The following is a 15,704-nucleotide window of genomic DNA, read 5'->3' on the forward strand; positions in this document are numbered from 1 at the left end:
CTATTATCAGTCTTTTGCTTAAAACTGCACTCTCACAGATTGACCGTTTCGACCAAAATAATATTTTTTGTCTTCGAATGAACCAATCTTTGCGTAAATATCTTGAAACTAGTGATAAAAGACTGGTGACAAAATATCAGATCGCAGCCTTTAAAATTAACGTTCGAAAACCGAAGTTTTGTGGCTAAAAGCGTTACTAACGCTTCAACTTCAAGAAAACGAGTTTTACTGCAATTTAAATCCATCAATTATTGAACGCAAATATCAGAAACTGCGATCTGATCTTTTGTCAGCAGTCTTATTTCACTGGTTCTTAGATATTTATGCAAAAATTGGCTCATTCTAAGACAAAAAATTAAACAGTTGTCAAAACGGTCTATCTGTTAGAGTGAAATTTAAACGCAATTCTAGTAGACATCAAACGCGTGACATTAGCAATAATGCAAACATCAATTAAAGAACAAACCAAGTTTAAATTGATATGGCTATGAATATGCCAAGAAAAATTACATTGTGATCTTCATAAATTATTTTTAATTTGTCTTCAGAGATTTCATGGTCTGTTAGAATTAGTGTTTAAGTAAAATTGCAGCATTTAAAACAGATTTTCAAAGACATGTTTAATGTTAGATTGATAAAATATTAATAATAAGATGTTATCTACATTTGCTAGAAATTAAGTTAGAACATATTTCAACATATCATCACAATATAATGACATTTTCATTTAAACAGGATCCATATCATAATGCTGCAACATAATCAACATCAACGAATGCGCAAGAAAGTCATGAATACAAAGTACATATACACATACAATATTGTACACACGTTTGTTATATTACACAAGTTGAGCAACTGCCTTATACACATTTGTTTTCGCTAGATTGTGATGAAAGTTGGCAGCTTATAGAACAAAGAACAGTGACAAGAGAATCAAGCAGACATCGAGTCCACATTGAAAGGCCAAGAGTAAAAACAAATTCATAGTCATTCAGAAAAAGAGGTGTTATATCATTTCTAATGAAATTGATAATAAAAAGTTATTTTAGCAATATTTACTGTGTATTCAAACAATTTTTAGATATAAAAAAGCATTGACCTTTGGGAGTCCTGGCCTAAATTAAAGAGTCATGAACTCACAGCCTCCCTTTAGTGTCACACAGCCTCCCTTTAGTGTCACACAGCCTCCCTCCCTTTAGTGTCACACAGCCTCCCTCCCTTTAGTGTCACACAGCCTCCCTCCCTTTAATGTCACACAGTCTCCCTTTAGTGTCACACAGCCTACCTCCCTTTAGTGTCACACAGTCTCCCTCCCTTTAGTGTCACAGAGCCTCCCTTAAGTGTCACACAGCCTCCCTCCCTTTAGTGTCACACAGCCTCCCTTTAGTGTCACACAGCCTCCCTCCCTTTAGTGTCACACAGCCTCCCTCCCTTTAGTGTCACACAGCCTCCCTCCCTTTAGTGTCACACAGCCTCCCTCCCTTTAGTGTCACACAGCCTCCCTTTAGTGTCACACAGCCTACCTCCCTTTAGTGTCACACAGTCTCCCTTTAGTGTCACACAGCCTACCTCCCTTTAGTGTCACACAGCCTACCTCCCTTAAGTGTCACACAGCCTACCTCCCTTCAGTGTCACACAGCCTACCTCCCTTCAGTGTCACACAGCCTCCCTTTAGTGTCACACAGCCTACCTCCCTTTAGTGTCACACAGTCTCCCTCCCTTTAGTGTCACACAGCCTCCCTCCCTTTAGTGTCACACAGCCTCCCTCAAGTGTCAGACAGCCTCCCTCCCTTTAGTGTCACACAGCCTCCCTCCCTTTAGTGTCACACAGCCTCCCTTTAGTGTCACACAGCCTCCCTCCCTTTAGTGTCACACAGCCTCCCTCCCTAAAGTGCCACACAGCCTCCCTTTAGTGTCACACAGCCTACCTCCCTTTAGTGTCACACAGCCTACCTCCCTTTAGTGTCACACAGCCTACCTCCCTTTAGTGTCACACAGCCTACCTCCCTTTAGTGTCACACAGCCTACCTCCCTTTAGTGTCACACAGCCTACCTCCCTTTAGTGTCACACAGTCTCCCTCCCTTTAGTGTCACACAGCCTCCCTCCCTTTAGTGTCACACAGCCTCCCTCAAGTGTCAGACAGCCTCCCTCCCTTTAGTGTCACACAGCCTCCCTCCCTTTAGTGTCACACAGCCTCCCTCCCTTTAGTGTCACACAGCCTCACTTAAGTGTAAGTCACACAGCCTCCCTCCCTTTAGTGTCACACAGCCTCCCTCCCTTTAGTGTCACACAGCCTCCCTCCCTTTAGTGTCAAACCCTGACAACAACTCTTCTGTCATATCATAAAATTCTATAGACAAATTGAATGTTTTGGTTTACATGTATTCATATATGTAAAGTAGCCAACCAGTATGTTACTGGTCAGTGTTACTGGTTATTTCATGTGAAATCAACCAATCGGTTACTAGTTGAAAATAACCATATGATTGTTATGTCACTTGTCAACCTGTCTAAAGTGAATTTCATACAAAAATGTCAATATAAAATATAAAAATCCATTTGAAATCTGTTATAGCATTGCATGTCAGAGAAAGTTTTGGTTCAACTATTTCTTCAACACAGCATTTTACCCAAGATATTTCTAATGAGACAGTCTTGCAAAACAGTTTTCTGAAAAATTTCCCTTAATAAGGTAATTATGTTACTTTAAGTCTATATTTTTTATGTGATTCATCCATGGCCAAAATTGTACTGGTCAAGTGTTATTTGCCTCATGCTAATTCTAAATGTTATATAGCAGAGCTGAGTTGACAATTTCTATACCAGGCAATCGTGTAAAAATTAAGGCTCATCCACGCAAAAGTCAAATTTTAATGACCGATTCATGTACAAACTCCAGTGACTTGGAACCCCATGAGATTTCAGACATTTGGCCATTAAATGCAAAAAAAATCCCATAAAAAGTGGTAAATCCCATAAAAAGTGATGAGATTTTCATGTATTCTTATCTGGTTTAGACATTGTGGACCATATCATAATTAAAAATATCACTGTGTTAATATTTATCAAAGGTTTTTGCTTTTTTTCCATATTATTCTTTTAGAATTTCTTTTTTAATGTCTTTGACAAATTTTGACAAAATCTCATTAGATTTTGAAAAATCCCATATATTTTTTTGCTGTTGACATATTTTTCTCATAATGACAATTTATTTCTAAATCACTGAAATTCATGCCATATTTACATAAGGTATCTTTTTTAATGATTATTATTTTCAGAACTCACAAAAGATATACAAAGTTTTTAATTGAACAATACTGCTACAAAACATGATCAAGAAAAATTATTAATGGAAGGAAAGACAACAGGCTTAAGAGTTACAATGAAAACAAGATACAAGATGTTTACTACATGCCAAATGCATCAACTATGCAGTAGGTATCGTATATCAACATACTGTGAAATCATTTATATTCGTTGGCATGAAATTTCGTGGTTTTCCGAAAATTTCATGGGAACTTGATTTCGTGGTTTTACATTTTTGAATTTTTTTTATCAAAAACTGCGATCCTAAATCGTCTGCATACTGTATACTGAGAACCTCTGTTAAGTATATACTAGAGAATGTACATAACAAGGCAATTGAAAAAGTGAATAAAGGGTCTATATTTCGTGGGATCTTGAATTCAAGGATCACCTAACCCACAACATCCACGAACATAAATGTCCCACGAACATTAATGATTTCACAGTATCACAGAAATGCACATCTAGTTCATGCAACAAGACAACAAGCAGACTGCTTATCAGATCAATGAGCTACTAAAAAGTAAAATCAAGATACAGAAATGAAGGTAGTGGACTGTTCCAAAGAAGAGTTAGGTTGACTGTAGGTTTTGGCTGTATTACATTTTTATGAATATTTTGATCATTTTCACAAACTTTAGTGACAAAGTTACAGACAACTGCACATGCCAAGCAAGATTACATACTTGTACATTTATACAGATTACTAGATCTTGATCTTTACAATTGTATTGAATAGATTCATTTGTTCATATACAATCATGAAGTTTGATAACACAGAATGTACAAGTCAACCTAACACTTCCTTGTTAACACATTCATTAATAAGGAACACAAGATGCACACATTATTGAACTTTTTCCCTTCTTGCTAGATTGTACAAGGTATTTTTTCTTGTTAAATGCAGCATATGCTTAAGTTTTTTTTTCAAAGACACATTTTATTTCGCACCACAACCTTACACTGTTATTGTTTTTAAACTAAAGCAGATGTGGTAAATACAACAAGTACAATATCACAAGAAGGGACATATTCAGACCATGGTAGCCTACATGTCAGGTGAGACACAAGATAAAAACATGCACTACAGCACTCTTACAGAAGTGTTACTATGGCAACCATACATTGTTACTATAGCAACCATTCAATGTTACTGTTGCAACCATACAACACTGTTACTATGGCAACCATACAACACTGTTACTATGACAACCATACACTGTTACTATGGCAACCACAGTCCACTCACCAGGATCATGATGGAATGAAATGATGGAAAATGGCAGCCCCCTAGAGCTCTGAAATCTTCTTAACGAGTAGTCAGTAAAGCTGTCAAAATCTTATTTTTATTTTATATAAATAAACTTTGTTACTGCCTTCTCATTGCAGGCAAATTTAACGCTTCTGCTACTTGGCCTGAAAGATATTTCATATGTATAGTGTTGCTATGGTTTTCAGCTTTAATATCTAGTTTTCTCTTGGTATGTAAAGCCTTCTTCCAGCTACAAAACTTCTTGTTTTAATATCTTTATACTAAATTTCATTAATTATAATATTCAAAGATAAAGTGCATTTATTTTTTATTTTCTTTCCATACCAAGTCATGTTTTTTATTACAGATGCGGTGTTTGATGAAAACTACATAGAACAAAAGAATAAAAGTCAACAGTTAAATAAACAAGGAAACAAAGGCAACATCTTCAAATAGTAAAACACACAAGCGAGCCAGTTATTGTTTCAGCTAGAGGCTTTATTACTGTTTCAATATGGTATGTATACAAATATTACACAAAAGTTTATTGCAACTTTGCCCAACGTGGCAGGACTAGCGTATGATCAATCAGCTGTTAAAACGCATGTACATGAAGGTCAATTACACATACCTTATACATGGTCATGCACTCCCTCTCCCAAATAAATTACAAAGTTTGAAAATAAACAATTATGCAAGAAAATGGCTCGATAATGCAAATATTGGGTTTACATGTAACATGTAATATTTATACACTTATACACAAATTAAATATATGCATATGTAAGTGACAGGTAAAACATAAACAACCATTTGACCCTCACTAACCTTCATTATCAGGTAATACACAATTCACAGAATGTATACTTACACTTGAAACATAAGTCATCACCAGTTTTCCTTATCTTTTTATATTAAAAAAAACTAAATTCTGTAAACTTAAAAGTAACATTATCATTACTGTCTTCTGCATGATTGAAAAGTAACATTCCACTTCAAAGCATTCCCGATTTTAAAACAAACACAATGTAAATAACACGCTAGCACACATTTTATGCAAGTTAAAAATATTACAACCCTATCATGTTCTTGATCTGACATCACATTAAGCATTTTCACATCCAATAAAAAATAGTTAAATAAAAGGGCTTGATCCTACACCTGCATTAACATCGATGATTTGTCAGTATGAATAATTATATTTCTGATGAAAAACACAGGAGTATACACAATCATAAACCATACCATATCAAAATCTCAGGTAAACATGTACATAGTGGCTCATAAATCTTAATGTGTTTTATAGAACCAGTCCATCAAGAGCACAAGTTTACAGGAAGTCTGTTTTTACTTGTGACAAAAACATTGGCATTAATCAAGAGTATGTATATAAATCTTTTTTTGTATACAAAAATGAAATAACGAGGCTGCCGATTAAACGCCCATCTAGGATTTTTTCCCAATGAAGTGAATAACTCTACAATTATATAAGCCAGTATTATGGGCCGTGATATACATGTGCATATTGTCTCCTGCCATATGAGATGTAGGTTCATTGAATATTTATCTTGAATGGTTTTAGCCTTATGGCCAAGATTAAAATTTTTGCACCAGGACAATGCTGAGATTGACATCAATAACACAAAGGCTATGAAAATACATCAACAATTTCTCTTAGAAAGAAAACTAGCCTATAAAATGCTAGCTAACAAGCTTTAAACTAACCTAAATTCACGAACCGCATATGGTAAATAAAAAATAATTATTGTAAGTATAGTGTGTACAATAAACAAACATGACAGTAAAGTCTGCTCACACACGGGAAGAACATTTGAACAATTGGCAACTGAGCTCTGGTTATTTAGCATTGACACAAACCTGAGCTGGTTTCCGTAATGAGGCTGGCGAGCCCTCATGGCTGGGTGCGCGGGCCTTGGATGAGGTTGATACAGACGAAGTGTGAACCACGCTGATAGGTATATGCACATTCGAGCCCACCATACGCCCGTCTTTGTTCAGGGTGGTCGATATATTTGACTGTTTCTGCGTAGAGGGGATTGGTTTTGACACGCTCGCGGTGGTCACAGGGAACGATGGTTTGTTTGGCGGGATGGGAGGAGGAGTTCCCCGACTGACATTTACCATCCTACGTGGGCTGACTGGACCTGAGGACATTCCTGGGCTGCTGGTGTGCACCAAGATTCTTCCCCCACTGCTGACTACCGTGGGCCCAGACACGGAGACACTGAGTTTGTGACCTGACTGGGCATCCATGACTAGTTTGTTGTCCGAGACTGCCCCTACGGGGCCAACACGACCCTCTGAGTCACTGAATTGTGCATGTCCTCGATCAATACTCACTGTTTGAGGACTTGCATATCTCATATTATCACGTTTTCGAACACTAAATTCTCCTCCGCTCCTGGGAGACAGACCTGCCTCCCTTTCCACAATATTGCCTCCAGGTTTAGATAACACATTAGCTTGAGTATTTGGACTCCAAGACCCTGTTGTTCTTTCACTAGACAATCTAGTCTGAGGTGTTGACACATTTTGCTTAATTTCAACAGTATGTACAGCATCCTTAGACCCAGCAGGTTTAGTTTTATGCTCATTCTCCAGTTGCCAGGACAACTGCTCAACCTGGCCTAAGAGGTCCTTGTTGCGGTTCTCCTCTCGCTGGAGCCGATTCCTCCACTGTTCGCGTTCCACATCAAACTCACTGGCCTGCCGCTCCATCGTGGCCTCCATTTTGAGCGACTTTTTACTTTCCTGTACAAGCCCCTCCGCCATGTTCATGGATTTGCTCCTCTCCTCTGCCAATACTCTGTAAGCCTCATCTGCTCGCTCCTTCTCTGCCACATAACGCTCAACCAGCTTTCTACGCTCCTACAAATATGACAGGGTTGTTTACAAAGTATATTTTGTCATAACATGTTGTTGAAAATACAGTTTGGAATGATTTATTAGATATTTATTAAAAATTCTTTAAAGTCTTAAATGAATTTGAACTTAAGCCAAGTTTATAAAAAAATTGGTGTAAACACCCTGATGAAGGCCAAAATGGCCATAACATTCTAATATTTTGTGACCTCAGAAATTAATCTGACTAAAATGCCACCAAAATTCATTATTATTGTTATAACATTATCACACTCAAGCATACAAGGTTTGAAAAATGAAAAAAATAGAAATGCTCCCAAGCAACAAAATCAAGGTTTTGAATTACTGCAATTAGGAACTGTGGCACATTTAAATTGAAGTACGGCGCATGTATTTATGTTTTATCTTAATACATGCATTGACCTTGTTCCTATCACCACCCATATACTTCCTACAGCTTGCTATCGCACATCATTCTTAAGTAATTGTTTTCCCATTTCCTGTACACTAATTGACCTGTATCCAGCCACAGGATATGTTCACATGTATGAGCCAGGTTTCAGATATCTAAATGTGTTATTCCTAACCCTGTTATTGACTATTTTTTCTATTTTTATGATTTTAATGACCTTTCCCCTAAACACCCCTAATGCCATCACGTACAACTTCACATGAATTTGCTCCATGTGCAGTTCATTACTATAATTCCTTGCCACAGAATCAAATCTTTTGAGTATTGGTAACAACTTCCTTGACTTTCATCCTGCTGACCTGACTGTTCAAAAAACCTGGTTATTTTAGTGTCATGTTAATACCTTGATGAGCATGAGGGCCACCTGCTTATGTTTGCCAGAGCTGGCTCTCTCCTCCTCCAAACTTGCCAGGGTCTTCTTTAGGTCCTTCTCCATCTTCTTCGTATTCCCCTTCTCAAAATCAACCTGCAGTACAAGATATAACATTATCACCCATAGAAAGCTGGCAACCTCCCCCTCCAATTTCTTCTTCATTTCCCTTTTCTTCGTCTTCCCCTTCTCACTCAAAATGGTTTATATGTCCATTCCTGTGAATAATATACATTATTAAAAAAATGCAAGAGTAACTCATAAATATAAACAGATCAGACTTCAAATGACATTGATATTGTCCTGACAAATTTGGGGTCGAAATTAGGCCCCGTCCTCAATAGTATATTATAACAACTACATGTATAGACGTTTCTTTCCAAAATGTGAAACAAAATTCACAATTTTATATATATGTTTTCAAAAAAAGAAATATATATTTCTTTCTTTTTTGATAGAAAAATTGGACTCCTAAACTGTTTATATATGGTAGAGAACCTATTCTTTTATATAGAAACAGTTATGTTATCCCAATCAGAAAGCCAAGTCCTTAGGCCTAAAAAAAAAATACATTTGGTTCGGGTTACCCGACCCTACCTAAGGAATAGGCGCCGACCCTAACGTTTTTATAGTCAGTTTGAAAACAAAAAAAAATATATATTTTTTTATTATTTTTTTTTTGCTTTTCAACATGTAGTTTAAAACCTTAATTGCTTATATAGAAGATAACTTTAACACCATTCTCCAATGATGAAAATGACATTCTTATATAAAGCCTAATAAAAAAAAAAAAATTAAAAAAAAAAGCCTACCTACCCTACCTATTTTTGAAAAGGATGTAACCCTAACCAAACAATTTTTTTTTTTAGGCCTTACAGTGATTTTTTTTGGTGCAATTTACTGCCTTCTAAAGGCAGTTTCCCCTTGCGAAAAAATGTCCATTTTCCCCAAAATATTATATTTTTTTCCCAATTTCATTAATGAAGATTACGTAAATGAATAAAAAAAGCCATGAATTTCTTGAAATATAAACAAAATCTTGACAATACTTACACAGCATAATGATTGCATACATAAGTTAGAACATGTATATTTACTAGGAATGGCAACGAGTACCCGAGTACTCGATTAATCGTCTGAGTACCCAAGTATCAAATTACTACTCGGGTACTCAAAAAAAATATTATTTTTTTTATAAAATTCACCCAATTCACAATTAACAGACGTAAGTATCAGATCTTTCGTGTTTCCAAGCGGACAATTTACGGCCCCTCTAATCCCCGCTGTGTACGCAATTGACGCTTATAAATTATTTGACAGTTGTTGGGATAGTTGCAAACTGTCAACAAAGGGCCCTTATTTGCAAATAGCACCGATGTCAATTAGCGAAGTTTTGATAGTGGCACATCTCCTACAGAATTGTATTGTTTACCAATTAGTGTGTTTTCACCAAACAATGGAAGTTGACGAGCGAATTAGTAACAACCTTTACGTGCAATGATTCCTAAATGGGCGTTTTTTTTGCAATGATTATCACAATTGATGGATATCTTAATCATGGAAAAATGAATATTAATGAGGAAAACAACTATATTTCAGTTTGAAAAACTGTCATTATAAATAGAAATTCGTAGAGTAACAACTAAACAATTTATAAATAATATTCATTTATTGTAATTCTGAATGTTATTCATCATTGAGTGAAGTATCTATCATCTCTACGCTCGAATATGATCTGAGTTTTACTTTCCATTTATATTGTAGTACATATATACGTAAAAAATGAAATGAAAATTAAAAGCATAAAACAATATTTGTTTTCTTTTTATTGATTTCTCTGTTAAAGTACATAATGAAAGTCTTATTTAAAGATGAAATGGCTAATATTACGATCAACGCACAATGTACATGTACGTACATGACCGATACATGTATACACAAACTTGTCTTTCATGAAAAACCAATTCAAGTTATCAGAGTAATCGCGTACCCAAGTACTCGATCGGAAGATTGTCTGAGTACTCAAGTACCAATTTTACTACTCGTTGCCATCCCTAATATTTACCACTATATTAGCTATTTTGGCCTGATTTTGTATTTTTCCTAAAGTCAACTTTTATTCCCAATTTGCAAGGCACAGGCGATAAAAATAATTCCCCCAAAAAAATCACTGCCTTATTCCATAAATGGTGGAGAAAAAAACCTTGGATGAGGGTTGGGTTTAGTGGCAGAAACAGCAAGATGGAGGTGACAAGGTTGTGCTAAGCTTTTTGTAAGAAAGGTTTCGTTTGAAGATAACTTAAATTTAACCAACAACTGTCATAGTAAGCCACAAATACTTTTAAGTTGAGTGGCAAAAATGCATTTTGGTAAATAAGCAAGTTTTGGAAAAGAGTTTATATAAGTTGATTCAAGTTTAATGTATGTCAGGGCTTTTTCTTTAGTACCAACAGGTCCGACTATCAGACCAATTCCCAAAGCAATATATAGGATACAAATCCCAATCAAAAGTAAATAAAAATTATGTAAATCTATCCCTTTCAACATGATGGGTGTCATCCTTAAAAATTAAGTGAGATATTTACACCCCAAGGATTGATATTTCAGCCGTTTCAGGTCCTTGGAAAGAGAAAGAAACTTATATTTAACTATTTCCTGAAGACGGAAAAGCTTATTCTTTTAACTTTAAATTCAGGCATATTTTGTGACGTTAATTTTCCCAAAATGTTTATGGTCTTTTTCTCTAAATGGGCAGAAAAAGCCCTGTATATTCAGTACCTCTTTATTGAGTCGTTCTCGTTCCTTCTCTAGCATATAAGTTACATCATCCCCCTGGGCTGTATCCTGGGCATGCTTACGACGTTCATCCTCCAGCTCAGCAGACACCTGTACACACGGATGGACAAAAATACACAGGACACACTTAATAATTATGATAACTTGAAGACACAAAATAAACAAATCTTACACCTTACACCACAACAGACAGCTCATTTATCAAGACAACACTGTTAAAGTGAAGACTTCAATTAGCAGGTAAGATGTATGCAGAAAAGCATATTAAACTTTAAAATTTACATTAAAAAATACAATTTCATTAAAAATAAGTGTTGTTCTTTTAATTAAATGCATATTTGATGTTTGAACTTCTTTCCATCACCAGTCTATTCATATGTTATTGTTAATAAACAGCTTTAAGCTGATATTTTAAAGAAGCCTGACCTTATGGTATTTTTTCTCCGCAGACAACATTTGTTCCCGCATCTTCATCTGAGCCTTCCGCTGGGTTGCGATAAGGTTCTCCAGCTGGGCTAGCTGGTTGTCATACATTGACTTAATAGCCGACTCGTCGAAAGTGTTGTCAGCCATGTTGTCCGAGTCGCGCTGCATCGCAGAGAATGGGTCACCCAGCCCAAACCGCCCATACTTGGCCTGGTACAGCAGCTGCTTGGCCTTCTCTGCCTGTAATCAAACATTTTTTTTATTGGTTATTTAGTTATTAACATTAAGTACATTGTATAAAGTGTATTATGTTTAAGGAACTGATTGTACAACAGCAATAATGAAGATGGGTGCACAAACTGTGGAATATGCTTGTATACAATAAAAGAATCCAGCAACTAGTTAACAGTGTCGGTAAACTAGATCAAGAATATTTTGAGGTTATGTGGGATCTGTTTATATGTATCAAAGGTTATGTCAAGACATGATCTAAGTATAACTCATCAAAGACTTAAAAATGGCTTTTGTTGGTATATACATAATGAGTGACCAAGAAAATGATAACTACAACATGTAAAATGATTCATTTTTAAGAATCTCAAGTTACATTACCACCATTAACATGGTTCCATTTAAGATAAATTAACATCATATCTAACAATCCTCCCAGGAAATGAACGAATGTTGGCATATAAGACAACAATACAGGTGATTAATGACCCTCAGCACTAATGTTTAAATGGGAAGCTGCCTAAGAAATGGCTGTTTGCTGACAGCCACTGTCAGCTGGTCATGTCGGAGGAATCAACATTCCGTAAATAACCTCTAGCCTACTGGAGCACCTCCTGACACCATGCCAGTAGCAACAGGTCTTAATAGTATCAAGAGTACACCATTACTACTACACCTGTAGGCAGATAGGGTTTCAAAACATTCCCACAAGAATAAGCTTTTGAACAAGTGTGAAACAACGCCTTCCTGCTGTTATGTTTATAATCATTATGATGGTCAGGTCTTTGAGTGTATGAACATATCTGATATAGTACGCAAATGTCTGCAGTGCAAAACCTGATAGTTCAGAAGAAGCTGAACAGTCAGCCTCAGATTTCACGGTACAAAACACTTAATACATTAGTTCATACTTTAGTTTACATCTTAGGCATACATTGTAAACAAGAGCGGTCACAGACAGCTATATCCCCCGCCTCATGGGGACATTTTTTGTAACGAAAGTCAATCAATGGTAAGGGTAGTTTCTCAGGAACATAAGAAATGCGTAAAATTAAGGAAGGGCAATAACTCTTCAAAAAAGGTCAAATTGCAAAAGCCTGACAATATGCACTGTGTCACTTTATAGTCATAAACGTTAGAGGAGTTGCGAAGAAACCAATTTTAAATGTAAAATAAAGAAAGGGCAATAACTCTTTCAAAAATGGTCGAATCGCGAAAGCCCAACAATATGCGCTGCGTCACTATTATAGTCATCAATCTGTGAAAGTTTGGTAGAAATCGCATGAGAAATGTAAGAGGAGATGCAAAGAAATGAATGTGGGACAGACCGACGCACACACACACACACACACATGCACGCACGGAATCGCGCCTACCATTACTATATCCCCATGCCTTTTCAAGGCGGGGGATAATAAACCAGCAACAGTAACCAAGAAGGCAAGTATTGTAGGCTAGGTGGATAATTGGAAGTGATGGCTTCCGTCAGGCAAAGCTTATATGTACATCAGTCCTAACTTCAACACAGGTAGTTTAATAAATGTAATACAGTACTGTACATGTACATTCCACTTAAGTAACTATATAATATCCTTTATATGGCCACTTAAGTTTGAACAGGTATATTTGTTACATGCAAAGTTGCAACAATATATATGATCTATATAACATCTTCAGAAACGTTTATATGGCATATGCACAACATGGTAAATATGTCTAAGTATGAGAATGAAGAAACATGACTTTGTCAAGATTTTACTTCCCCATGTATTGTTGTAATTAACTATTTTAGGATTAATGTTTATTGAATTAAGTGAAATATTTCCTTCCTGGCAGCAACATGATCTGATAAATATGGTATTATATTTGTTTCCTGACTTCTAAAATGTCCTTTCCTTTACAACAGTACATAGATTCATTTTATATTCTAAAGTTGAAATACAGCAACTCCAAAATGCAAGGAATTTGGGGTATCTTTCTTGCAAAAGACATATCAGTAGTATAAATGCAATAATTCTGTTTCCTATAATATAGCCATAAAGAGCCAAGTAGCTATTGATTTCTACTCACTTCATGTACCATCAGTCTGAAAGGTCACATAATCATAATGTAGACTTTTGACATTTCCATGCAGACACTGAAGCCAAACTGCCTTTCCAGTCTCAGTGCCACTATATGATCTATCACTTTCCAGTTTCAGTGCTTCTATTTGATCTATCACTTTCCAGTCGAAGTGCCACTATATGATCTATCACTTTCCAGTCTCAGCGCTTTTATATGAGCTGTCACTTTCCAGTCACAGTGCCACTATACAGTCTCAGTACCACTTTAAAAAGTCTCAGCGCCACTCTTTAATCTTTCTCTTTCCAGTCTCAGTGCTTCTATATGATCAATTACTTTCCAGTCTCAATGTCACTATACAGTCTCAGTACCACTTTAAAGTCTCAGTGCCACTCTTATGATCTATCTCTTTCCAGTTACAGTGCCACTATACAGTCTCAGTGCCACTTTCAAGTCGCAATGTCACTATATGACCTATCTCTTCCCAGTCACAGTGCCACTATACAGTCTCAGTACCACTTTAAAGTCTCAGTGTCACTATACAGTCTCAGTACCACTAAACAGCCACAGTGCCACTATGTACCATCAGTCTGAATGGTCACATAATAATTATGTAGACTTTTGACATGTCCATGCAGACACTGAAGCCAAACTGCCTTTACAGTCTCAGTACCACTTTAAAGTCACAGTGCCGTTCTTTCATCTTTCTCTTTTGAGTCACAGTGCCACTATACAGTCTCAGTACCACTTTAAAGTCTCAGTGCCACTATATGATCTATGTCTTTCCAGTCACAGTGCCACTCTTTCATCTTTCTCTTTCAAGTCACAGTGCCACTATACAGTCTCAGTACCACTTTTGAGTCTCAGTGCCTCTCTTTCATCTTTCTTTTTCCCGTCACAGTGCCACTTTACAGTGGCCACTTTACAGTCACAGTGCGACTAACCATTCACAGTGCCAATATACAGTCTCAGTACCACTTTAAAGTCTCAGTGTCACTATACAGTTTCAGTGCCACTAAACAGTCACAGTGCCACTTTACAGTCTCAGTGCCACTAAACAGTCTCAGTGCCACTATACAGTCTCAGTGCCACTATACAGTCTCAGTGCCACTAAACAGTCTCAGTGCCACTAAACAGTCTCAGTGCCACTATACAGTCTCAGTGCCACTATACAGTCTCAGTGCAACAATACAGTCTCAGTGCCACTATACAGTCTCAGTGCCACTATACAGTCTCAGTGCAACAATACAGTCTCAGTGTCACTATACAGTCTCAGTGCCACTATACAGTCTCAGTGCCACTATACAGTCTCAGTGCCACTATACAGTCTCAGTGCCACTAAACAGTCTCAGTGCCACTATACAGTCTCAGTGCCACTATACAGTCTCAGTGCCACTATACAGTCTCAGTGCCACTAAACAGTCACAGTGTCAATATACAGTTTCAGTACCACTTTAAAGTCTCAGTGTCACTATACAGTCTCAGTGCAACAATACAGTCTCAGTGCCACTATACAGTCTCAGTGCCACTAAACAGTCTCAGTGCAACAATACAGTCTCAGTGCCACTATACAGTCACAGTGCCACTAAACAGTCACAGTGTCAATATACAGATTCAGTACCACTTTAAAGTCTCAGTGTCACTATACAGTCTCAGTGCAACAATACAGTCTCAGTGCCACTATACAGTCTCAGTGCCACTAAACAGTCTCAGTGCAACAATACAGTCTCAGTGCCACTATACAGTCACAGTGCCACTAAACAGTCACAGTGTCAATATACAGATTCAGTACCACTTTAAAGTCTCAGTGTCACTATACAGTCTCAGTGCAACAATACAGTCTCAGTGCCACTATACAGTCTCAGTGCAACAATACAGTCTCAGTGCCACTATACAGTCTCAG

At 36.9% G+C, this 15,704-nt stretch overlaps 1 protein-coding gene across 3 annotated transcripts in view; it reads right to left on the reverse strand.

The window, feature by feature from the left end:
* The window catches only part of LOC128217052 (cortactin-binding protein 2-like), a 42,161-nt gene that overhangs the window by 22,444 nt on the left and 4,013 nt on the right, over positions 1-15,704 (reverse strand). For 2 of the 3 annotated variants that reach the window (XM_052923897.1, XM_052923896.1), the window contains exons 3-6: positions 11,510-11,749; positions 11,066-11,173; positions 8,261-8,383; positions 6,441-7,451 (exon numbers count right to left, since the gene is read on the reverse strand). In XM_052923897.1, coding sequence (XP_052779857.1) covers positions 6,441-7,451; positions 8,261-8,383; positions 11,066-11,173; positions 11,510-11,749 — 1,482 coding nt within the window. Of the gene's footprint in view, positions 1-6,440; positions 7,452-8,260; positions 8,384-11,065; positions 11,174-11,509; positions 11,750-13,810; positions 13,827-15,704 lie in introns of all 3 variants that reach the window. The other variant, XM_052923898.1, reaches the window with a different exon arrangement.

This window comes from Mya arenaria, chromosome 14 (assembly GCF_026914265.1).
Source record: "Mya arenaria isolate MELC-2E11 chromosome 14, ASM2691426v1".
Classification (NCBI taxonomy): domain Eukaryota; kingdom Metazoa; phylum Mollusca; class Bivalvia; order Myida; family Myidae; genus Mya; species Mya arenaria.